Source organism: Mustelus asterias, chromosome 7, assembly GCF_964213995.1.
Source record: "Mustelus asterias chromosome 7, sMusAst1.hap1.1, whole genome shotgun sequence".
Classification (NCBI taxonomy): domain Eukaryota; kingdom Metazoa; phylum Chordata; class Chondrichthyes; order Carcharhiniformes; family Triakidae; genus Mustelus; species Mustelus asterias.
Window position 1 is genome coordinate 108,102,765 of NC_135807.1, and position 24,215 is coordinate 108,126,979.

At 44.9% G+C, this 24,215-nt stretch overlaps 1 protein-coding gene across 6 annotated transcripts in view; it reads right to left on the reverse strand.

Moving 5' to 3' along the window:
- oxr1a (oxidation resistance 1a) overlaps positions 1-24,215 on the reverse strand; it is an 894,274-nt gene that overhangs the window by 598,770 nt on the left and 271,289 nt on the right. For all 6 annotated transcript variants that reach the window (XM_078216653.1, XM_078216656.1, XM_078216650.1 and 3 more), the window contains one exon: positions 20,646-20,839. In XM_078216653.1, the coding sequence (XP_078072779.1) occupies positions 20,646-20,839 (194 nt within the window). The remainder of the gene's footprint in view (positions 1-20,645; positions 20,840-24,215) is intronic.

Consider the following 24,215-nt stretch of genomic DNA (forward strand, 5'->3'; position numbering starts at 1 on the left):
CTGTGTACAGTTCTGGTCATCCGATGATAGAAAGGATATTATTAAACTAGAGTGCAGAAAAGATTAAATAGGATGCTACCAGGACTTAAAGGCTTGAGTTGGAAGGAGAGGCTTAGACTGGGACTTTTTTTTCATTGAAGCTTAGGAGGCTTATGCTTATCTCAGAGGCCTGTAAAATAATGAGGGGCATAGATCAGCTCGATAGTCATCATCTTTTCCCAAAGGTAGGGGAGTCCAATAATAGAGGTTTAAGGTGAGAGGGGAGAGATACAAAAGGGTCCAGAGGGGCAATTTTTTCACACAGAGGGTGGTGAGTGTCGGGAACAAGCTGCCAGAGGCAGTAGAAGAGGTGGGTACAATTTTATCTTTTAAAAAGCATTTGGAGAGTTACATGGGGAAGATTGGTATTGCAGGATATGGGCCAAATGCAGGCAATTGGGATTGACTTAATGGTAAAAACTGGGCAGCATGGATAAGTTGGCCCCAAGGGCCTGTTTCCATGCTGTAAACCTCTGACTCTAACATCCTGGTGAACCTTCTTTGCACTCTCTCCAAAACTTCTCTGTCCTTCTAGTTGTGCAGCAATCAGAACTGCACGCAATGCTCCAAATGCGGCCTAATCAAGATTTTATATAGCTGCAACAATGATTTGCCAACTTTTGTACTCAATACCGGCCGATGAAGGCAAGCATGCCATCTGCCTTCTTAATCATCTTGACTACCTGCATTGCCACTTTTAGGGAACTGTGGAACTCCATGCCCAGATCCCTCTGTACGTTAATGTTCCTAAGAATTCTGCCATTTTCCCAATAATTCACATCTAAATTTGATCCTCCAAAATGAATCACCTCACATTTGTCCGGATTAAATTCCATCTGCCATTTCTGTGCCCAAGTCTCCAATCTATCTCTATCCTGTTGCATCCTCTGACAATACCCAGCACTGTCAGCAACTCCGCCAATCTTCAATGTTTCTATGTTTCATCAATGTGTATCACAACCACTGGCTGTTCACTCTCCGCCTCCAGAGTATTTTGCAGCCACTCAGTGGCACAGTGGTTAACACTGCTGCCTCATAGTGTCAGGGACCCGGGTTCGATTCCCGGCTTGGGTCACTGTCTGTGTGGAGTCTGCACGTTCTCCCCATGTCTGCATGGGTTTTCTCCGTGTACTCAGGTTTCTTCCCACAGTCCAAATGACGTGCTGGTTAGATGCATTGGCCATGCTAAATGCTCCCTCGGTGTACCTGAACAGGTGCCGGAATGTGGCAACTCGGGGATTTTTACAGTAACTTCATTGCAGTGTTAATGTAAGCTACATGTGACCCTAATAAATAAACTTAAAAAAAAGTTATTGATCCTAGGGCCAGGGAAGAAACATACCATACTGGAGTCTCGTTTGCTGCTACAGAAACACCTATCTATTCCTCTTACAATTGAATCCCTTATAAAACTTAATAATAGCATTCTCACGAATTTTACTCCTCTCCTGTGCAACAGAGTCAACCGTGGTACAACGACTGTGACTGCTGCTACTTTCCCCTGAGAGGCCATTCCCCCAAACAGAATCCAACGTGGTATACCTATTTTGCAGAGGAATGGCCACAGGCAATTACTGCACTGCCTGCCTAGTCCTCTTGCTCTGTTCCTTTTCTGCCTATGGAGTCTACATGCCTGCAGAAATGTCAATTATTAGGTAAAAGGGGGAAAGTTTAAAGGAGATGTGAGAGGCAAGTTTTTTTACACAGAGGATGGTAAGTGCCTGGAATACGCTGCCAGAGGAGGTGGTAGAAGCAAATACAATAACAACGTTTAAGAGGCATCTTGACAGACACACGAATAGGGAGGGAATAGAGGGACACGGACCACGTAGAAGTGAAAGGTCTTTAGTTTAGATAGGCGTCATGAGCCAGCACAAGCTTGGTGGGCCGAAGGGACTGTTCCTATGCTGCTCTTTATTTGTAAGTGCATTGGAAGCAGTTCAGAGCAGGATTAGTAGATGGATGGAAAGGATGGGTTGTTTTATGAGGAAAGATTGGATAGGCTAGGCTTGTATCCACTGCAGTTGAGGAGTGTATGAAGCAATTTAACTGAAACATGCAAAATCCTGAAAGGTTTTGACAGGGTGTATGTGGAGTGTATGTTTCCTCTTGTGGGCAAATTAAGAACCAGGGATCATTGTTTAAAAATAAGGGATTGCTCATTTAAGACAGATGAGGAATTATTTTCTCATGAATCTTTGAAACTCTCTTCCTCAAAGGGTGGTGGAAGCAGTCTTTGAATATCTTTAAGGCAGAGCTAGATAGATTTAGAACAGTACAGCACAGAACAGGCCCTTCGGCCCACGATGTTGTGCCGAGCTTTATCTGAAACCAAGATCAAGCTATCCCACTCCCTGGAGTTTAATGCGGAACAGTGTGAGGTGATTCACTTTGGAAGGAGTAACAGGAATACAGAGTACTGGGCTCATGGTAAGATACTTGGTAGTGTGGATGAACAGAGGGATCTGGGTGTCCATGTGCATAAATCCCTGAAAGTTGGCACCCAGGTTGATAGGGTTGTTAAGAAGGCGCATGGTGTGTTAGCTTTTATTGGTAGAGGGATTGAGTTTCGGAGCCAGGAGGCCATGCTGCAACTGTACAAAACTCTGGTGCGGCTGCATTTGGAGTATTGCGTACAGTTCTGGTCGCCGTATTATAGGAAAGATGTGGAAGTGTTGGAAAGGGTGCAGAGGAGATTTACCAGGATGTTGCCTGGTATGGTGGGAAAATCGTATGAGGAAAGGCTGAGGGGCTTGAGGTTGTTTTCGTTAGAGAGAAGAAGGTTAAGAGGTGACTTAATCGAGGCATACAAGATGATCAGAGGATTAGATAGGGTGGATAGTGAGAGCCTTTTTCCTCGGATGGAGTTGGCTAGCACGAGGGGACATAGCTTTAAATTGAGGGGTGAGAGATATAGGACAGATGTTAGAGGTAGGTTCTTTACTCAGAGAGTAGTAAGGGCGTGGAATGCCCTGCCTGCAGCAGTGGTGGACTCATCAACATTGAGAGCGTTCAAGTGGTTATTGGATTAACATATGGATGATATTGGAATAGTGTAGATTAGAGGGGCTTTAGATTGGTACCACTGGTCGGCGCAACATCGAGGGCCGAAGGGCCTGTACTGCGCTGTAATGTTCTATGTTCTATCATCCTGGTGTGCTCCATGTGCCTATCCAATAACCGCTTAAATGTTCCTAAAGTCTGTGACTCCATTCCACACACCAACCACTCTCCGAGTAAAGAACCTACCTTGGACATCCTTCCTATATCTCCCACCATGAACCCTATAGTTATGCCCCCTTCTAATAGCTCCATCCACCCGAGGAAATAGTCTTTGAACGTTCACTCTATCTATCCCCTTCATCATTTTATAAACCTCTATTAAGTCTCCCCTCAGCCTCCTCCACTCCAGAGAGAACAGCCCTAGCTCCCTCAACCTTTCCTCATAAGACCTACCCTCCAAACCAGGCAGCATCCAGGTAAATCCCCTTTGCACTCTTTCCATCACTTCCACATCCTTCTTATAGTGAGGTGACCAGAACTGCACACAATATTCCAACTGTGGTCTCACCAAGGTCCTGTACAGTTGCAGCATAACCCCACGGCTCTTAAACTCCAACCCCCTGTCAATAAAAGCTAACACACTATCGGCCTTCTTCACAGCTCTATCCACTTGAGTGGCAACCTTCAGACATCTGTGGATATGGACCCCAAGATCTCTCTGTTCCTGCACAGTCTTCAGAACCCTACCTTTGACCCTGTAATCCACATTTAAATTTGTCCTACCAAAATGAATCACCTCACATTTATCAGGGTTAAACTCCATCTGCCATTCTTCAGCCCAGCTTTGCATCCTATCTATGTCTCTTTGCAGCCTACAACAGCCCTCCACCTCATCCACTACTCCACCAATCTTGGTGTCATCAGCAAATTTACTGATCCACCCTTCAGCCCCCTCCTCCAAGTCATTAATAAAAATCACAAAGAGCAGGAGGACCAAGCACTGATCCCTGTGGCACTCCGCGAGCAACCTGCCTCCCCCTGAAAATTTTCCATCCACCACCACCCTCTGTCTTCGATCAGATAGCTAGTTACCTATCCAATCGGCCAACTTTCCCTCTATCCCACACCTCCTCACTTTCATCATAAGCCGACCATGGGGGACCTTATCAAACGCCTAACTAAAATCCATGTATATGACATCAACTGCCCTACCTTCATCAACACACTTAGTTACCTCCTCAAAAAATTCTATCAAATTTGAGAGGCACGACTTGCCCTTCACGAATCCGTGCTGACTATCCCGGATTAATCCGCATCTTTCTAAATGGTCGTAAATCCCATCCCTAAGGACCTTTTCCATCAACTTATCAACCACCGAAGTAAGACTAACCGGCCTATAATTACCAGAGTCATTTCTATTCCCTTTCTTGAACAGAGGAACAACATTCGCCACTCTCCAGTCCTCTGGCACCATACCCGTGGATAGTGAGGACCCAAAGATCAAAGCCAAAGGCTCTGCAATCTCATCCCTGGCCTCCCAAAGAATCCCAGGATATATTTCATCAGGCCCAGGGGATTTATCGACCTTCAGTTTATTCAAAACTGCTAGTACATCCTCCCTCCGAACATCTACTTCCTCCAGCCTATTAGCCTGTAACACCTTCTCTTCCTCAAAAACATGGCCCCTCTCCTTGGTGAACACTGAAGAAAAGTATTCATTCATCACCTCTCCTATCTCTACTGACTCCATACACAAGTTCCCACTACTGTCCTTGACCGGCCCGAACCTCACCCTGGTCATTCCTCACATAAAAGTAAAAAGCCTTGGGGTTTTCCTTGATCTGACCCACCAAGGACTTCTCATGCCCCCTCCTAGCTCTCCTAAGCCCCTTTTTCAGCTCATTCCTTGCTAACTTGTAACCCTCAATCGAACCATCTGAACCTTGTTTCCTCATCCCTACATAAGCTTCCCTCTTCTTTTTTACAAGACATTCCACCTCTTTTGTGAACCATGGTTCCCTCACTCGGCCATTTCCTCCCTGCCTGACAGGGTCATACCTATCAAGGACACCCAGTATTTGTTCCTTGAAAAAGTTCCACTTTTCATTAGTTCCTTTCTCTGACAGTTTCTGTTCCCATCTTATGCCCCCTAATTCTTGCCTAATCACGTCATAATGACCTCTCCCCCAATTATAAACCTTGCCCTGCCGTACGGCCCTATCCCTCTCCATTGCAATAACAAATGACACCAAATTGTGGTCACTGTCTCCAAAGTGCTCTCCCACAACCAAATCTAACACTTGGCCCGGTTCATTTCCCAGTACCAAATCCAATGTGGCCTCACCTCTTGTCGGCCTATCCACATATTGTGTCAGGAAACTCTCCTGCACACACTGCACAAAAACTGCCCCATCCGAACTATTCGACCTATAAAGGTTCCAATCAATATTTGGAAAGTTAAAAGTCCCCCATGACAACTACCCTGTTACCCCCACACCTATCCATAATCTGCTTAGAAATTTCTTCCTCCACATCTCTATTACTATTTGGGGGCCTAGAGTAAACTCCTAACAACGTGACCGCTCCTTTCCTATTTCTAACTTCAGCCCATATTACCTCAGTATGCAGATCCCCCCCCGAAGTGCCTTTCCGCAGCCGTTAAACTATCCTTGATTAACAATGCTACTCCTCCACCTCTTTTACCAGCTTCCCTACACTTACTGAAACATCTATATCCCGGAACGTCCAACAACCATTCCTGTCCTTGTTCTACCCATGTCTCCGTAATGACCACAACATCGTAGTCCCAAGTACCAATCCACGCCCCAAATTCATCTACCTTGTTCCGGATGCTCCTTGCATTGAAGTAGACACACTTCAAGGCCCACCCTTGACCTTGATACCTTCCCCAATACCCTCAATACTGACTTCCGGACTACAACTCCTTTTCCCACCCCCCTGACAAATTAGTTTAAACCCCCCTGAAGAGCCGTAGCAAATTTCCCTCCCAGGATATTGGTGCCCCTCTGGTTCAGGTGCACCCCGTCCTGTTTGTACAGGTCCCACCTTCCCCAGAATGTGTTCCAATTATCCACGTAGCTTTGTGATAAGCAAAGAGGTGAAACATTATCAGGGGTGGGCAACATAGGGAATATGATGTGGAGGTTAAAATCAGATCAGTCATGATCTTATTGAATGGCAGAGCAGGCTCGAGGGACCCGGTGGCCTACTCCTGATCTTAATTCATATGTTAATGCATCCAGTCGTATGTACGTATTACACCAAGTTTTGCAATCTGTGGTTCAGCCTCAGACAGTCCACAGGGTACTTTGGCCAGTGAGTCAAGGCAACAATGACCCAGCTCTGTCTGAGCAACATTGATTTATTGTCACATGTATTAACATACAGCGAAGAGTATTGTTTCTTGCACACTATACAGACAAAACATACCGTTCATGAAGAAGGAAACAAGAGAGAATGCAGAATGTAGTGTTACAGTCATAGCTAGAATGTAGAGAAAGATCAACTTAATGCAAGATAAGTCCATTCAAAAGTCTGACAGCAGCAGGGAAGAAGCTATTCTTGAGTCGGTTGATACATGACCTCAGACTTTTGTATCTTTTTCCCGAAGAAAGGCGGCGGAAGAGAGAATGTCCAGGGTGCGTGGGGTCCTTAATTATACTGGCTGCTTTGCCGAGGCAGCGGGAAGTGTAGACAGAGTCAATGGATGGGAGGCTGGTGTGCGTGGTGGATTGGGCTACATTCACGACCTTTTGTAGTTCCTTGCGGTCTTGGGCAGAGCAGGAGCCATACCAAGCTGTGATACAACCAGAAAGAATGCTTTCTATGGTGCATCTGTAAAAGTTGGAGAGTCGTAGCTGACATGCCGAATTTCCTTAGTCTTCTGAGAAAGGCGAGGCGTTGATGAGCTTTCTTAACTATAGTATCAGCATGGGGGGACCAGGTCAGGTTGTTGGTGATCTCGACACCTAAAAACCTGAAGCGATCGATCCTTTCCAGTTCACCCCTGTTGATATAGACAGGGGCAAGTTCTCCTTTACGCTTCCTGAAGTCGATGACAATCTCCTTCATTTTGGTGACATTGAAGGAGAGATTATTGTTGCCGCACCAGTTCACCAGATTCTCTATCTCATTCCTGTACTCTGTCTCATCATTGTTTGAGATCTGCCCCCACTACAGTGGTGTCATCAGCAAACCTGAAAATCGAATTGGAGGGGAATTTGGCCACACAGTCATAGGTGTATAAGGAGTATAGTAGGGGGCTGAGAACATAGCCTTGTGGGGCACCGGTGTTGAGGGCGATCGTGGGGGAGGTGTTGTTGCCTATCCTTGCTGATTGTGGTCTGTGAGTTAGGAAATTCAGGATCCAGTCGCAGAGCGAGGTGCCAAGGCCCAGGCCACAAGATGAGTTTCGTGGGAATAATAGTGTTGAAGGCTGAGCTGTAGTCAATAAATAGGAGTCTGACATAGGTGACCTTGTTATCTCGATGTTCCAGAGTTGAATGCAGGGCCAGGGAAATGGCATCAGCTGTAGACCTGTTGCGGCGGTAGGCAAACTGTCGTGGATCCAGGTAGTCCGGGAAGCTGGAATTGATTTGTGCCAAGACTAACTTTTCGAAGCACTTCATAATGATGGATGTCAGAACCACCGGCTGATAGTCATTAAAGCACGCTGCTTGGCTTTTCTTAGGTACCGGGATGATGTTCGTCTTCTTGAAGCAGATAGGGACCTCAGATTGTTGTAAAGAGAGGTTGAAGAATACCCTCGCCAGCTGATCCGCGCAGGATCTGAGTGCTCATCCGGGTTCCCCATTGTTGTGTTTTTCTTGAATATGCTTAATAATTGATTCTGCATTATTACTTCTGTCCTGACAGAGATGAGAATGATGTGAGATGGAAACAAGTCTACATTACAGTGGAGCAGCATGGCCCACAGAGCACCACACAGAATACAGAGATACAAATCTAAGGCACAGATCGGTCAGAATCTGAAGTGTTCACTGCGTTTTTATATGGATAGCTAATATAATTACAGTATATTTTTAATAAGTCATCAGTTTATTTTTGAACTACAAATGCGTTGATTTACTAATGCTAATACTTTAGTAATTTTAATCTGAAGATGCAACATCAGATCAACCAAAGCTCAGTAGTTGTGATCACAAGTTCCAGTTCAATACTAAGGAAGAGGTGCCATCTTTCAAATGTGACATTAAACCAATGCATTGTCTGTCCTCTCAGATAGATATAAAAGAACTATTTCAAAGCAGAGCAAGAAACAGCCAGTATCTCTCAAAAAATATCATGGGCTGCTTATGGGATCTTGCTGTGCAAAAATTAAATTACAATATTAACTGCGTTGCGTGAGTCGTGCAGCGGGCTGCGAAATGTCAGCAGGTGGCCAAAGATGGGAATACCGGTTGCGATCTTTCCGGGTCATTTTTTACAACGTAATCAGCCTCTCACCGGGGAACAGTGTGAGGCTGATTACATTACATGCAGCTGCTCTGCATCGAGTCATAGAGGTCTATAGCATGGAAACAGGCCCTTTGGCCCAACTTGTCCATGCCGCCCTTTTTTTTAAACCCCTAAACTAATCCCAATTGCCCGCATTTGGCCCATATCCCTCTATACCCAGCTGACCCATGTAACTGTCTTAATGCTTTTTAAAGGACAAAATTGTACCCGCCTTTACCACTACCTTTGGCAGCTTGTTCCAGACACTCACCACCTTCTGTGTGAATAAATTGAGCCTCTGGACACTTTTGTATCTCTTCCCTCTCACCTTAAACCGATGCCCTCTAGTTTTAGATTCCCCTACCTTTGGGAAAAGATATTGACTATCTCGCGGATCTATGCCCCTCATTATTTTACAGACCTCTATTACATCACCCCTCAACCTTCTACGCTCCAGAGGAAAAAAGGTCCCAGTCAATCCAGCCTCTCCTTATAACTCAATCCATCAAGTCACGGTAGCATCCTAGTAAATCTTTTCTGCACTCTTTCTAGTTTAATAATATCCTTTCTATAATAGGGTGACCAGAACTGTACACTGTATTCCAAATGTGATCTTACCAATGTCTTGTACAACTTCAACAAGACGTCCCAACTCCTGTATCCAATGTTCTGACCGATGAAACCAAGCGTGCTGAATGCCTTCTTCACCACTCTGTCCACCTGTGACTCCACTTTCAAGGAGCTATGAACATGTATCCCCAGATCATTTTGTTCTGTAACTTTCCCCAACGCCCTACCATTAACTGAGTAAGTCCTGCCCTGGTTCAGTCTACCAAAATGCATCACCTCGCATTTATCTAAATTAAACTCCATCTGCCATTCGTCAGCCCACTGGCCCAATTGATCAAGATCCCGTTGCAATCGGAGATAACTTTCTTCACTGTCCACTATGCCACCAATCTTGGTGTCATCTGCAAACTTACTAACCATGCCTCCTATATTCGCATCCAAATCATTAATATAAAATGACAAATAACAGTGAACCCAACACTGATCCCTGAGACACACCGCTGGTCACAGGCCTCCAGTTTGAAAAACAACCTTCTACAATCACTTCTTCTGTCAAGAAGCCAATTTTTTATCCATTTAGATACTTCACCCTGGATCCTGAGATTTAACCTTATGCAACAACCTACCAAGCCTTGTCAAAGGCCTTGCTAAAGTCCACGTAGACAACATCAACTGCACTGCCCTCATCTACCTTCTTGGTTACCCCTTCAAAAAACTCAATCAAATTTGAGAGACATGATTTTCCACTCACAAAGCCATGGCGACTGTCCCTAATCAGTCCTTGCGACTCTAAATGCCTGTAGATCCTGCATGATCCTGACTGGCATCTATTTGGCGAGCCCAGAACGGTATCGTCTGGGCCTGCTCAAGTTTTTGACCCCGCTGGTGGAGGTCCACACTAGTGGATCATGCATGGTCCCCATCAATGGCAACCAGGCATGATGGCCTCGCTGATGGAACCAGAGGCCACACAGGAGGTCAGGGGCATGGGGGGTATAGAATGGCACACAGAGCACCACACAGAGAACACAGGGATACAAATCTAAGTCACAGATTGGTTAGAATCCAGCTGGCATTTCTCACTAGACACCTCGCACTGCCAGCCTGGCACACTGGCAGTGCCCACCAGGCATTGGGCTGTGCAAATGAGTGCTGCCCGAGAGGGCAGGGCCAGATAAGTGGGGATAGAATGGGGGAACTCTGTATGGGGGGGATCAGAGGCTGGGTCCGGCTATCGGTGGGGGGGGGGGGGGGGGGGAGGGAGTTGGGGGCGTCGGGGCCACTGATCGGAAAGGCGGCGGGTTTTGGGGCTGGCAATGATGGGGGAGTGGGGTCTGAGCTGGCAATCGGTTGGCCGGCGATGGGTGGGTGGTTTGTGGGGAATTTTCTCGATTTTCCTGAAAAGAAAACTAAATGCCCAACAGGCGGGGATATGGGAGTTTTTCCCACCTGATTTTTGGGCGAGCTCAGGCACTTGTCAACCGATCTGCCCATGCATTGGCCCCTTCTGCAGTCCGATGCCAGCCTCTTGGGCGGGATTAGGCTCCTACCTCCTCTTCTCCAGTGCAATTCCCCTGACAGCCTCTGTGCTGCACAGAGTGCCGGAAATTCATTTAACCAAGCTCGACCAAAATTTAGGTGAGATAAACTCCCGTATTCCCACCCGTTGGGCAATTATTTTTTTTCAGGAAAATCGTGCCCATTGTTTCTGTTACGCCTAACAACTTTGGAACCTTCTGAACTTGTGTAACACACTACAGAACACCATATGACCATAAGATATAGGAGCACAATTAGGCCATTTGGCCCATCGAGTCTGCTCTGCCATTCAATCATAAGAACATAAGAAATAGGAGCAGGAGTAGGCCATCTAGCCCCTCGAGCCTGCCCCGCCATTCAATAAGATCATGGCTGATCTGACGTGGATCAGTACCACTTACCCGTCTGATCCCCATAACCCTTAATTCCCTTACCGATCAGGAATCCATCCATCCGCGCTTTAAACATATTCAGCGAGGTAGCCTCCACCACCTCAGTGGGCAGAGAATTCCAGAGATTCACCACCCTCTGGGAGAAGAAGTTCCTCCTCAACTCTGTCTTAAACCGACCCCTCTTTATTTTGAGGCTGTGTCCTCTAGTTTTAACTTCCTTACTATGTGGAAAGAATCTCTCCGCCTCCACCCTATCCAGCCCCCGCATTATCTTATAAGTCTCCATAAGATCCCCCCTCATCCTTCTAAACTCCAACGAGTACAAACCCAATCTCCTCAGCCTCTCCTCATAATCCAAACCCCTCATCTCCGGTATCAACCTGGTGAACCTTCTCTGCACTCCCTCCAATGCCAATATATCCTTCCTCATATAAGGGGACCAATACTGCACACAGTATTCCAGCTGCGGCCTCACCAATGCCCTGTACAGGTGCATCAAGACATCCCTGCTTTTATATTCTATCCCCCTCGCGATATAGGCCAACATCCCATTTGCCTTCTTGATCACCTGTTGTACCTGCAGACTGGGCTTTTGCGTCTCATGCACAAGGACCCCCAGGTCCCTTTGCACGGTAGCATGTTTTAATTTGTTTCCATTGAGATAGTAATCCCATTTGTTATTATTTCCTCCAAAGTGTATAACCTCGCATTTATCAACGTTATACTCCATTTGCCATATCCTCGCCCACTCACTCAGCCTGTCCAAATCTCTCTGCAGATCTTCTCCGTCCTCCACACGATTCACTTTTCCTGACTGATATGATGACTGATATGATTCTCATCCCCATTCTCCTGCCTTCTCCCTTGATCCCCCTATTGACCAAGAATCTATCTATCTTTGTCTTAAAGACACTCAATGACCTGCCCTCCACGGCAATGAGTTCCACAGATTCACCACCCTCTGGCTGAAGAAATTCCTTCTCACCTCAGCTTTAAAGGAGCTTCCCTTCAGTCTGAGGTTGTGTCCTCGAGTTCTAGTCTCTCCCACTTGTGGAAACATCCGCTCCATGGCCACTCTATCTCGGCCTCTCAGTATTCTGTAAGTTTCAATTAGATTCTCCCCTCATCCTTCTAAACTGCACTGAATATAGACCCAGACTCCTCAACTGCTCCTCATATGACAAACCCTTCATTCCTGGGATCATTCTTGTGAACCTCCTCTGGATCCCCTCCAAAGTCAGTACATCTTGCCGTAGGCATGGGTCCCAAAACTGCTCACAATATTCCAAATGGGGTTTGACCAGAGCCTTACACAGCCTCAGCAGTACATCCCTGCTCTTGTATTCTAGCCCTCTAGAAATGAATGCTCAATTGAATTTGCCTTCCTAACTGCCAACTAAATCTGCATGTTAACCTGAAGAGAGTCCTGAACCAAGTCCCCCTGTGCTTCAGATTTCCGAAGCCTTTCCCCATTTAGAAAATAGTCTACACCTCTTCTTCCTACTAAAGTCATAACCTCACACTTTCCCCACATTATATTCCATCTGCCATTTCTTTGCCCACTCTCCTAACCTGTCCAAGTCATTCTACAGCCTCCCCACTTCCTCAACACTACCTGTCCCTCCACATATCTTTGTATCATTCGCAAATTTAGCAGCCATGCCCTCAGTTCCATCTTCCAGATCATTAATGTATATAGTGAAATGTTTGTTGTCCCAACACTGACCCCTGTGGAACACCACTAGTCACCGGTTGCGATCCTGAAAAGGATCCCCTTATCCCCACTCTCTGCTTTCTGTCTGTCAGCCAATCTTCCACCCATACCAGTACTTTGCCTCCATGCATAAAATGTATTTTTTTCTTATTTCCTTTCCCTTTATTTTAAACCTGCATTTTAGTGCAAAATATAATCCATCATCAAACTATATTCACCATCATTAAATCATGGAATAGTACAGCACACAAGGTGCCCACTCAGTCTATTTTGCCTTTGCATCCACACGGCAGAGTTGACCATTCGCAGCAGCAGAATCATTTTCCGCCACAATCTGCAACTTCATAGCCTGGCATATCCCACACTCTACCATGACTACCATGCGAGGGGACCAAACATGGTGCAAAGAGACGTGTAGGAGAGCATGCAAGGAGCAGCACCAGGACTACCTAAAAATGAGTTATAATGCACAGATCTGTTCTCAACAATTAATACTCATTTCAAATGGATGCAGAAACTTCACTTGTGGGTACTTGAGGCAAATCCACATTTTGTCAAAATCAGGAACATGTGAGGGAGGGTTTGTGTTCCACCCTCCTGTATTGGTGGAACACAGAAGTAAACACAAAGTGCTTCAGCAGCGCTGAGAATGTGCTATTTAAAAGCTTGGCAATGCACAAGATAACTCTCATCAGCAGGCTCAGGGTCCCACTAATATATATATCCAGTCTTCCTATGCACTTTCAGATGCTACATATTTTGAAAAACTTTGTGCAGGATTAGAGCAAAATGCTGTTAGTATTTTATCATCTTTTTCAATACGATAGTTGATCAGAATTTAAAGAACAGAAACCGATAATGACATATTTGCACTCGTTAACTCATTGGATTTAGCTGACCTGACAGTTTCACATAAAGAGGCTTATTGGAAGTGACTTTTCTGCCCAGCTAAAGGCACAAATATGACAACAACTCGCAGGAGCTGTCAATGTTTTGAATTCACAGCCAATGTCTGTAAGACAAGACACCTGCAGCTTTTTTAATGCAATGCCACATTAAAGGAGGAAAATTTTACAGCAAGAATGAATGTCTGGCAAATGGAAAATAAATAGATGACAAATTAAAAGACTCAATATGTATTTTGTTCTTGCAAGTTGCTTATCCTTCAATACAAACAGTACATTATTATTTAAAGATCTTCCTAATAATGTATTTGCCAAAATAACTGCAGGAAAAGCAGTTCTTGTTACACAGTGGTGGGTTCTTGTGATGGCTCGTCCAATGAGTTTCTAATCGATACAGACCAGGATGCTCCTGTGGTCAAATTTGGCACGTGCTGATTTTGGGGACCAAAGATAGAATTATATTTGGCTTGGATGGTCCTCACAGTTGATTATATTGTGAACATTCAACACAGAGAAAATCTCCATTACAAGAGAGGAAGTGTTAGGTTTTTTAGGGAACATTAAAACTGACAAAGCCCCAGGGCCTGATGGCATCTATCCTCGACTGCTCAGGGAGACAAGAGATGAAATTGCTGGGCCTCTGACGGAAATCTTTGTCGCTTCTTTGGACACGGGTGAGGTCCCTGAGGATTGGAGGATAGTGAATGTGGTCCCGTTGTTTAAGAAGGGTAGCAGGGATAACCCAGGAAATTATAGGCCGGTGAGCTTGACGTCCGTGGTAGGGAAGTTGTTGGAGAGGATTCTTAGAGACAGGATGTATGTGCATTTAGAACGGAACAATCTCATTAGTGACATGGTTTTGTAAGAGGGAGGTCGTGCCTTACAAATTTGGTGGAGTTTTTTGAGGAAGTGACAAAAACGGTTGATGAAGGAAGGGCCGTGGATGTCGTCTATATGGATTTCAGTAAGGCATTTGACAAAGTCCCACATGGCAGGTTGGTTAAGAAGGTTAAGGCTCATGGGATACAAGGAGAAGTGGCTAGATGGGTGGAGAACTGGCTTGGCCATAGGAGACAGAGGGTAGTGGTCGAAGGGTCTTTTTCCGGCTGGAGGTCTGTGACCAGTGGTGTTCCGCAGGGCTCTGTACTGGGACCTCTGCTATTTGTGATATATATAAATGATTTGGAAGAAGGTGTAACTGGTGTAATCAGCAAGTTTGCGGATGACACGAAGATGGCTGGACTTGCGGATAGCGAAGAGCATTGTCGGGCAATACAGCAGGATATAGATAGGCTGGAAAATTGGGCGGGGAGGTGGCAGATGGTGTTTAATCCGGATAAATGCGAAGTGATGCATTTTGGAAGAAATAATGTAGGGAGGAGTTATACAATAAATGGCAGAGTCATCAGGAGTATAGAAACACAGAGGGACCTAGGTGTGCAAGTCCACAAATCCTTGAAGGTGGCAACACAGGTGGAGAAGGTGGTGAAGAAGGCATATGGTATGCTTGCCTTTATAGGACGGGATATAGAGTATAAAAGCTGGAGTCTGATGATGCAGCTGTATAGAACGCTGGTTAGGCCACATTTGGAGTACTGCGTCCAGTTCTGGTCGCCGCACTACCAGAAGGACGTGGAGGCGTTAGAGAGAGTGCAGAGAAGGTTTACCAGGATGTTGCCTGGTATGGAGGGTCTTAGCTATGAGGAGAGATTGGGTAGACTGGGGTTGTTCTCCTTGGAAAGACGGAGAATGAGGGGAGATCTAATAGAGGTGTACAAGATTATGAAGGGTATAGATAGGGTGAACAGTGGGAAGCTTTTTCCCAGGTCAGAGGTGACGATCACGAGGGGTCACGGGCTCAAGCTGAGAGGGGCGAAGTATAACTCGGATATCAGAGGGACGTTTTTTTACACAGAGGGTGGTGGGGGCCTGGAATGCGCTGCCAAGTAGGGTGGTGGAGGCAGGCACGCTGACATCGTTTAAGACTTACCTGGATAGTCACATGAGCAGCCTGGGAATGGAGGGATACAAACGATTGGTCTAGTTGGACCAAGGAGCGGCACAGGCTTGGAGGGCCGAAGGGCCTGTTTCCTGTGCTGTACTGTTCTTTGTTCTTTGTTCTAAGGCTCCTAAGTAAATTGTAGCTTTGATAAGGTAACAGACATGGGAACAAGTCGACAGGGTTGAATTTCATACTTGAACAACATCAGGTAAGGAGAGAGATGAGAACATCAGCCTAATGTCATGAGTAAGAATTCTGAACAATTGCATTCTAAACACTGAATGGTTTTTGGGGAGACCTCCCTTGCAATGGTGTGCATGAATCAGCAAGTTGGACAGAAACAAATAGTGCACATCCTGAGGCCAAGCAAATGATAATGATACTTTTTTCTAAGGTTGCCAATACGACATTCAGCAAGTGTTTTGGAGGACGCTAGTTCTGCTTGTTTTTCAATTTGTCTCCTGGCTGAATCCAGCATTCAGTGGGACATTGTGCTTTCCTGCTCCAAAATGGTATTGGGATCTAAATGACACCTTCAAACCCTGATAAACGTGGCTAAGTCTCTCACCACTTTACAGATAGGGACAAAACCAACGCATGCTTAAAAATGTCAGTGGCCATGATATTGGTAGCAAATAATTAAAAAATTTGGGTTTTGCTGCTGCTCATTTCAGTTTGAAAATGAGAGGGGAAGGAGACAAATTCAAACACATCTCTTCAAGTGAAGTGAGATGTGGTTGGAGAGCCAATTACAACAATGATTTCAGCAACAATAATGCTATAAGAGTAATTGTGACAATAAGAGGATTTTTGCGTCAAGTTATATCCAACAACAAATTCAGGTCATAAAGTGGCTGCAAAACTGAGACCTGGCCAATGGACATTTCCTGTGCTGACCAAACATGGCTAGTTGTTTGGACCTACATGCCATTTAAACATTATGAAGATGTGTGGGAGTAACTCCACATGATCGATTTAGATCATAAGACATAGGAGCAGAATTAGGTCACTTGCCCCATCGCGTCTGCTCCGCCATATAATCATGGCTGATATTTTTCTCATCCCCATTCTCCTGCTTTTTCCCCATAACCCTGATCCCTTTACTAATCAATCTACCTCTGTATTAAACACACTCAATGACCTGGCCTCCACATCTTTCTGCGGCAAAGAATTCCACAGATTCACCACTCTCTGGTTGAAGAAATTCCTCCTCATCTCTGTTTTAAAGAGATTTTTGGTTACACCATTGGCTGAGTGCAAGAGGACTTTCTGGAACAACCTGAGAAGTTTAGGATAAAGGCATTTGTTTCCATCCCAGTGGGCACCACCAGTGTGCCCAGCATGGTGGTATCAGGATGCCTAGCGGGCAGTGCCCAAGGGTCAAAACCCAACCCCCCCCCCCCCCCCCCGGGACCTCCTGGGGGGACCTCAATGGCCTCCAGTCCTACCAGCGAGGCCATCTCGTCTGGTCCTCGTTGATGAGGACCATACATGATCCTTGCCAGCAGGGACCTTCACCGGCGAGGACATTCTAAGCTCCTAACAGCCTCTATGAAGAACCTCTTTCCTGCTTTTACCTACGTCGTTGGTATCTGCATGGACTGTGACAACTGGATCTCCCTCTCCCGAGCATATACCCCAAATCCTGGCACCAGGCTGGCAACACAGCTAGCTGGACTCTTGCTCTTTGCTACAGAGAACAGCGTCAATCCCCTTCACTATACTGTTCCCAACAATGACTACATTCCCTTTTGCTCCCCCAACTTGAATAGCTTTCTGTATTGGGATGCCATGGTCAGCTTGCTCATCCACCCTGCAGTCCCCATTCTCATCCAAACAGGTTAACAGACCTCAAATCTATTGGACATTTGCAGAGGTTGACACTCCTGCCCTCTGAGTCCCCTTACCTGCTTCACTCACAGTCACATTCTCCTGTCCCTGACCAAATCAGAACACCAGATCCAAAGTGGCATGACTGCCTCCTGGTAAAGCATCCAAGTAATTTTCCCTCCTTATTGTGTCACAGTGTCTGCAGCTCAACCTCCTGCTCAATGACACTGAGCTAAAGTTCCTCGAGCTGCAAATACTTACTGCAGTCATGTTTGCCCAGGATCAGAACAGTATCCAAGAGCTTCAGCCTTGACCCATCACTTGTCCTATCACCCTGGGTGTGTTTTAATTTATTATTTAATCATATTATGCACTTATTTATGTACTTTTCAAAATACATTTTATTAACTTTGCCACCAATCTGTATACTGTCTGAAACCTTAGGACTGGAATAGAACTTAACCACTTACCAGATACTCCCAAAACAGTTAGCTCTTTTCACTGTAGTAGTTTAAGAACCAATCCCTCCAAGGTGAGAAAGGTATATTGTTGCAGGTAAAAATGTATAAAAAGCAAAAGAAAATGAACGGCTCCTTCCCCAAACTCCTCACTCACCAAACTCCAAGTATGCACTCAGTTCCTCAGCTGCATTCAATTGTCAAGGCTGCACTAAATCACAGAATCATGGAATCCCTGCACTGCAGAAGGAGGCCATTTGGCCAATTGAACCTGAACCAACAACAGTTCCACCCAGGCCCCATCTCTGTAACCCCACGTATTTAGCCCGCTAATCTCCCTGACACTAAGGGGCAATTTAGCATGGGCAATCAACCTAACCCGCACATCTCTGGATGTGAATGAACACTGTATTTATAGCCAATTGAACTAAAGCTGGAGAAACCAGATTTATCCAATTAGCTAATTACTCAGCTCCCACAGTTTACCCTGTCTAAGATGCAAGAAAGGACCATGGGTGGTGGCCTTACAGCAGGACACAATTAGAAGGAATTTTGAATTGATTTCTTTATAAAAGTCACATTCATTTTGCCTGTGATCTATGCAAACTTTGGATGCCAGGTACGCAAACCTGTCCAGTTGCGACAGTTCATATGACTGTCAATTGGGTGGACACATGGATGGCAGGGTGGCAGAAGTGGTGACAGTTCAACAGAGAATTGGTGAAATGGAAAACACAATTAAGCCACGCAGTTCATATAACTCAGGTGAAAAAAGGTGTGATTTTTGTGAAGTTCCTGCTTATTTGTAAACCAGATACATGTTTCCAGCTGGCTGGCAGTAGAGTTAAAAAGCTACTATGCCATGATGTGTGCCCTTAAATTTGTTTCAAGGCATCCTAAGAAGAGTCAAGTTCATGTTTCTACTGGTGACACTGAACGGTAACATGCAGCTATGTACAGAATCGGATGCACAGTAATCAATCAACGCAAATGTTATGTTAATATTATTTAAACCAATGCATGGAATACACTTACAGAATGGTCACCTAATAAAAGGGTGGCACCACAGTATTTCACAGGAACCAAATGAACATTCTTGATAAGATTTCCATCCCCAGGATGTATGCACAACTTGTTGCATTATTCAAAATGTTTTGCAGTCACATAAAATTGAGGGGGGAATTATCAAATAATCATAGAATCCCTATAGTGCAGAAGACGCCATGCAGCCTTTCAAGTCTGCACAACTCTCTGACAGAGTATCTTACCCAGGCTCTTTCCCCAGCCCTATCCCATAATCCCACACATTTACAGAAGGATATAGATAGGCTGGAAATTTGGGCAAAGAAATGGCAGATGGAGTTCAATCCTGATAAATGCGAAGTGATGCATTTTGGTAGAACTAACGTAGGGAGGAGCTATATGATAAATGGCAGAACCATAAAGGGTGTAGATACGCAGAGGGACCTGGATGTGCAAGTCCACAGATCCTTGAAGGTGACGTCACAGGTGGAGAAGGTGGTGAAGAAGGCATATGGCATGCTTGCCTTTATAGGACGGGGCATGGAGTATAAAAGTTAGGGTCTGATGTTGCAGATGTATAGAACGTTGGTTCGGCCGCATTTGGAATACTGCGTCCAGTTCTGGTCGCCACACTACCAGAAGGACGTGGAGGCTTTGGAGAGAGTACAGAGGAGGTTTACCAGGATGTTGCCTGGTATGGAGGGGCTTAGTTATGAGGAGAGATTGGGTAAACTGGGGTTGTTCTCCCTGGAAAGACGGAGGATGAGGGGAGACTTAATAGAGGTGTATAAAATTATGAAAGGCATAGATAGGGTGAATGGTGTGAAGCTTTTCCCCAGGTCGGTGGTGACGTTCACGAGGGGTCATAGGTTCAAGGTGAAGGTTTAGCACAGATATCAGAAGGACATATTTTACACAGAGGGTGGTGGGGGCCTGGAATGCGCTGCCAGGCAAGGTGGTGGAGGTGGACACACTGGGAACGTTTAAGACTTATCTAGACAGCCATATGAACGGAGTGGGAATGGAGGGATACAAAAGAATGGTCTAGTTTGGACCAGGGAGCGGCACGGGCTTGGAGGGCCGAAGGGCCTGTTCCTGTGTTGTATTGTTCTTTGTTCTTTGTACCATGGCTAACCCATCTAATTTACACATCTTGGGACACTAAGGGGCAATTTAGCATGGCTGATGCACAACCTGCATATCTTTGGATTGTGGGAGGCAACCGTGCCACCCTTTGACATACCAGTGCTTCAAAACAAATACCACATAATTATTATATGCACTGAAGCACATTATCAAATGAAATTCACAAATATAAATGGCAGTATGTCCAACCTCTGTTGCATCACTGAACACAAATATGGGTATAAACTGATATTGTTGTCAGTGCTGAAGATAAGGTTAGGAATTTCATTAACTATCTCTTTTTAACCAGAAGGGGAGCCATAAAAAGATAGATTACAATGAAAATGACTGATGGACAATTATGAATCACCAAGCAAACCAGCTATCTATATTCAATTTAAGCCACACATTTATATACATTCTGAAAATGTATTTCTCATGGTATAGATCTTCAGACATTAAAAATAATATCTAAATTCCACATTACTGGAGCAACACAAAAAGGATTCTCACATGATGACTTCTGACTACTGATCTGGTTTTCTACTGGTGTACAGTACAACCTACCTATTGTATAATATCTCTTGAGTTCAGTCCGTCTTGTATTACGTCTCTGTGCATTGGTAACATTTTTCTGTTCCTCCTCGGATGTGGTTGTCTGATGTGGGGTCTTGCCCGTTTGGAGTGATGGATCATTAGCGACCATTGGATTGCCAAATGCTGGAGAGGTCATATCCACTGACTGGGACTTTTTCTTTAGTCTACAACACAGGAAGAAGATAGATATGTTCCAGAGAAAACAACTGGGAATCTGCTTTGTATGCTTTCCTGTTCTCTGTACACAACATCCAAATTAAAATAATGTTTGTTCACAAATTTGGGATAAAACTATTTTCGAGATCATATTCCGCAATGTAGCAGGTTTAATTAATAAACTCATGGATAAAGATACTCTGGAAAAAAGTAATCAATACAATTAAATTTCATATTACACTAGAGAGTGATATATTCCAGTTCAAACCAAGGATCTTAAAATTAAACAAAGGGGTGAGGGGAGAGCTGGTTACAAATTATTGAAATTTATGACTGTAAATGAACAGTGGGAAACATTTAAAGAAACAATTCAAAACTTTTAACCAAAGTACACTCCATGAAAAACTCAGTGAGCCTAATGATACAGTTCTAAAGAGTATGCAAGAACAGAGGAACTTGGGGGTGCATCAACCTTTGAAGACTACACAAAATCAGAGTGGTTAGCAAAACATACTGGGGACGTTGGGCTTCAGACATAGAGGCATCAAGTACATAAACAGGGAAATTATGCTGAACTTCTACGAAACTGGTTGAGTCTCAAGGTAGAACTCAAATTCACATTGAGATGTCCTCCATCATGAAGTGGGACATTACCACTGTGCTCATAGGATAGATTTCAAACAGATATCACAACTCTAGACTGGGCATTCATGAGGAGCTGTGGGTCATCACCAGCAGCAGAATTGTACTCAACCTCAATCTGTCACTTCAAGACCGAGCATATTCCCCACTCTACCACCAAGTCAGGGGATCAACTTTGGTTCAATTAAGAGTGCAGAAGGGCATTCCAGGAGCAGCACCGGCATACCTAAAATGGTGTCAATCTGGTGAAGCTACAATGCAAAGAAGTACTTGCGTGCCAAACATAAGCAGCTAAGCGTTTCCATAATCAAAGGATCAGATCTAAACTCAACAGCCCTGCCACATCTAGTCACAAATGCTGGTGGCCAAATAAACAACACACCAGAGGAGGCAGCTCCAAAACTATCCCCATTCACATATGGAGGAACTCAGCACATCAGCAAAATATAAAGCATTCACGTTAATCTTCAGCGAGAAGTGCCGAGTGAATGATCCATCTCAACCTCCTCTGGAAGTCACCAGTATCACAGATGCCAGTCTTCAGCCAATTTGATTAACTTCACAGTGATATCGAGGAACGATCAAAGGCACTGGACACTGCAAAAGCGATGAGCTCGGACAATATTCCAGCAATACAACTGAAGACTTGTGCTCCAGAATTTGCCACATCCCTAGAAAAGCTGTTCTAGTACTGCTACAAACACAAATGACCATCTCCAACAAGAGAGGATCTAATCACCATCCCTTAACATTCAATGGCGTTAACATCGCTGAATGCCTCGCTAACAACATCCTGGGGGGGGTTACCATTAACCAGAAACTCAACTGGACTAACCATATAAACACTGGCTACAAGAGCAAGTCAGAGACTAGGAATCCTGAGGAAGTAACTCACTTTCTGAATCCTCAACGCCGGTCCAAAATCGACAAGGCACAAGTCAGGATGAGTGCAGCTCACAACACTCAAGAAGCTTGACACCATCCAAGATAAAGCAGCCAACTTGATTGCTACCCCTTCCACAAACATTCACTCCCTGCACCACCGTCAAACAGTGGCAGCCGTCTGTACCATCTACAAGAGACACTGCAGAACTCACCAAGACGCCTTATCCAGTACCTTCCAAACACACGACCACTATCATGTAGAAGATATAAGGCAGCAGATACTCCCGTAAAGGAGTGTAAAATGTCTGGTCACCATGTTTTAGGAAGTAAGTGAAGACCCTTGAGAGGATGCAGAAGAGATTTAATAGAATGGTTCCAAGGATGGAGGATTTTAGTACCAAGGTTAGTTTGAAAAGCTATGTTTCTTCTCTTTGGAGCAAAGAAGAGATTTGCGAGGAGTGTACAAGATTATGATGGATTTAGTTAAGGCAGACAGGGAAAAACACTTCCCATTAGCTGTTAACACAAAGACTAAGAGGCACATGTTTAAATGGAGTCCTTAAGTGAAGGTGCTAAATTGGGGAAGGCTATTTACAACGATATTAGGCTTGAGGGCAAATCAACATCTTGCATGTGGGAGGCTTTCAAGTGTAAGTAAATAGGGATTCAGGACCGGCACATTCCTGTAAGGATGAAGGATAAGTATGGCAAGTTTCAGGAACCTTGGATAATGAGAGATATTTTGAGCCGAGTCAAAGAGAAAAAGGAAGCATTTGTCAAGGCTAGGAGGCTGGGGACACACGAAGCAAGTGTGGAATACAAGGAAAGTAGAAAGAAACTGAAGCAAGGAGTAAGAAGGGCTAAAAGGGGTCATGAAAAGCCATTGGCCAGCAGGATTAAGGAAAATCCTAAGGCTTTTTATACATATATAAAGAGCAAGAGGGTAGCCACGGAGAGGGCCACTCAAGGATAGGGGAGGGAATCTATGTGTGGAGCCAGAGGAAATGGGCGAGGTATTAAATGAGTACTTTGCGTCAGTAAAAGAGAAGGACTTGGTGGTTGATGAGTCTGAGGAAGGATGTGTAGATAGTTTGGGTCATGTTGAGGTCAAAAAGGAGGAGGTATTGGGGTTCTTGAGAAACATTAAAGCAGATAAATCCCCAGGGCCTGATGGGATATACCCCAGAATACTGAGAGTGGCAAGGGAGGAAAGTGCTGGAGCCTTGAGAGAAATCTTTGTATCCTCACTGGCTACAGGGGAGGTCCCAGAGGATTGGAGAATAGCCAATGTTGTTCCTTTGTTTAAGAAGGGTAGCAAGGATAATCCAGGTAATTACAGGCCAGTGAGCCTTACGTCAGTGGTAGGGAAATTATTGGAGAGGATTCTTCAAGACAGGATTTACCCCCACTTGGAAATAAGTGGACATACTAGCGAGAGGCAACATGGTTTTGTGAAGATTTTGTGTCTCACTAACTTGATCTAGTTTTTCGAGGAAGTCACAATGGTGATTGATGAGGGTAGGGCAGTGGATGTTGTCTACATGGACCTCAGTAAGCTTTTGACAAGATCCCTCATGGCAGACTAGTACAGAAGGTGAAGTTGCATGGGATCAGAGATGAGTTGGCAAGATGGATACAGAACTGGCTCGGTCACAGAAGACAGAGGGTAGCAGTGGAAGGGTGCATTTCTGAATGGAGGGCTGTGACTGATCCTCAGGGATCAGTGCTGGGGCCTTTGTTGTTTGTAATGTGTATAAATGATTTGTAGGAAAATGTAACTGGTTTGATTAGTAAGTTTGCGGACGACACAAAGGTTGGTGGAATTGCTGAAAGCGATGAGGACCGTCAGAGGATATA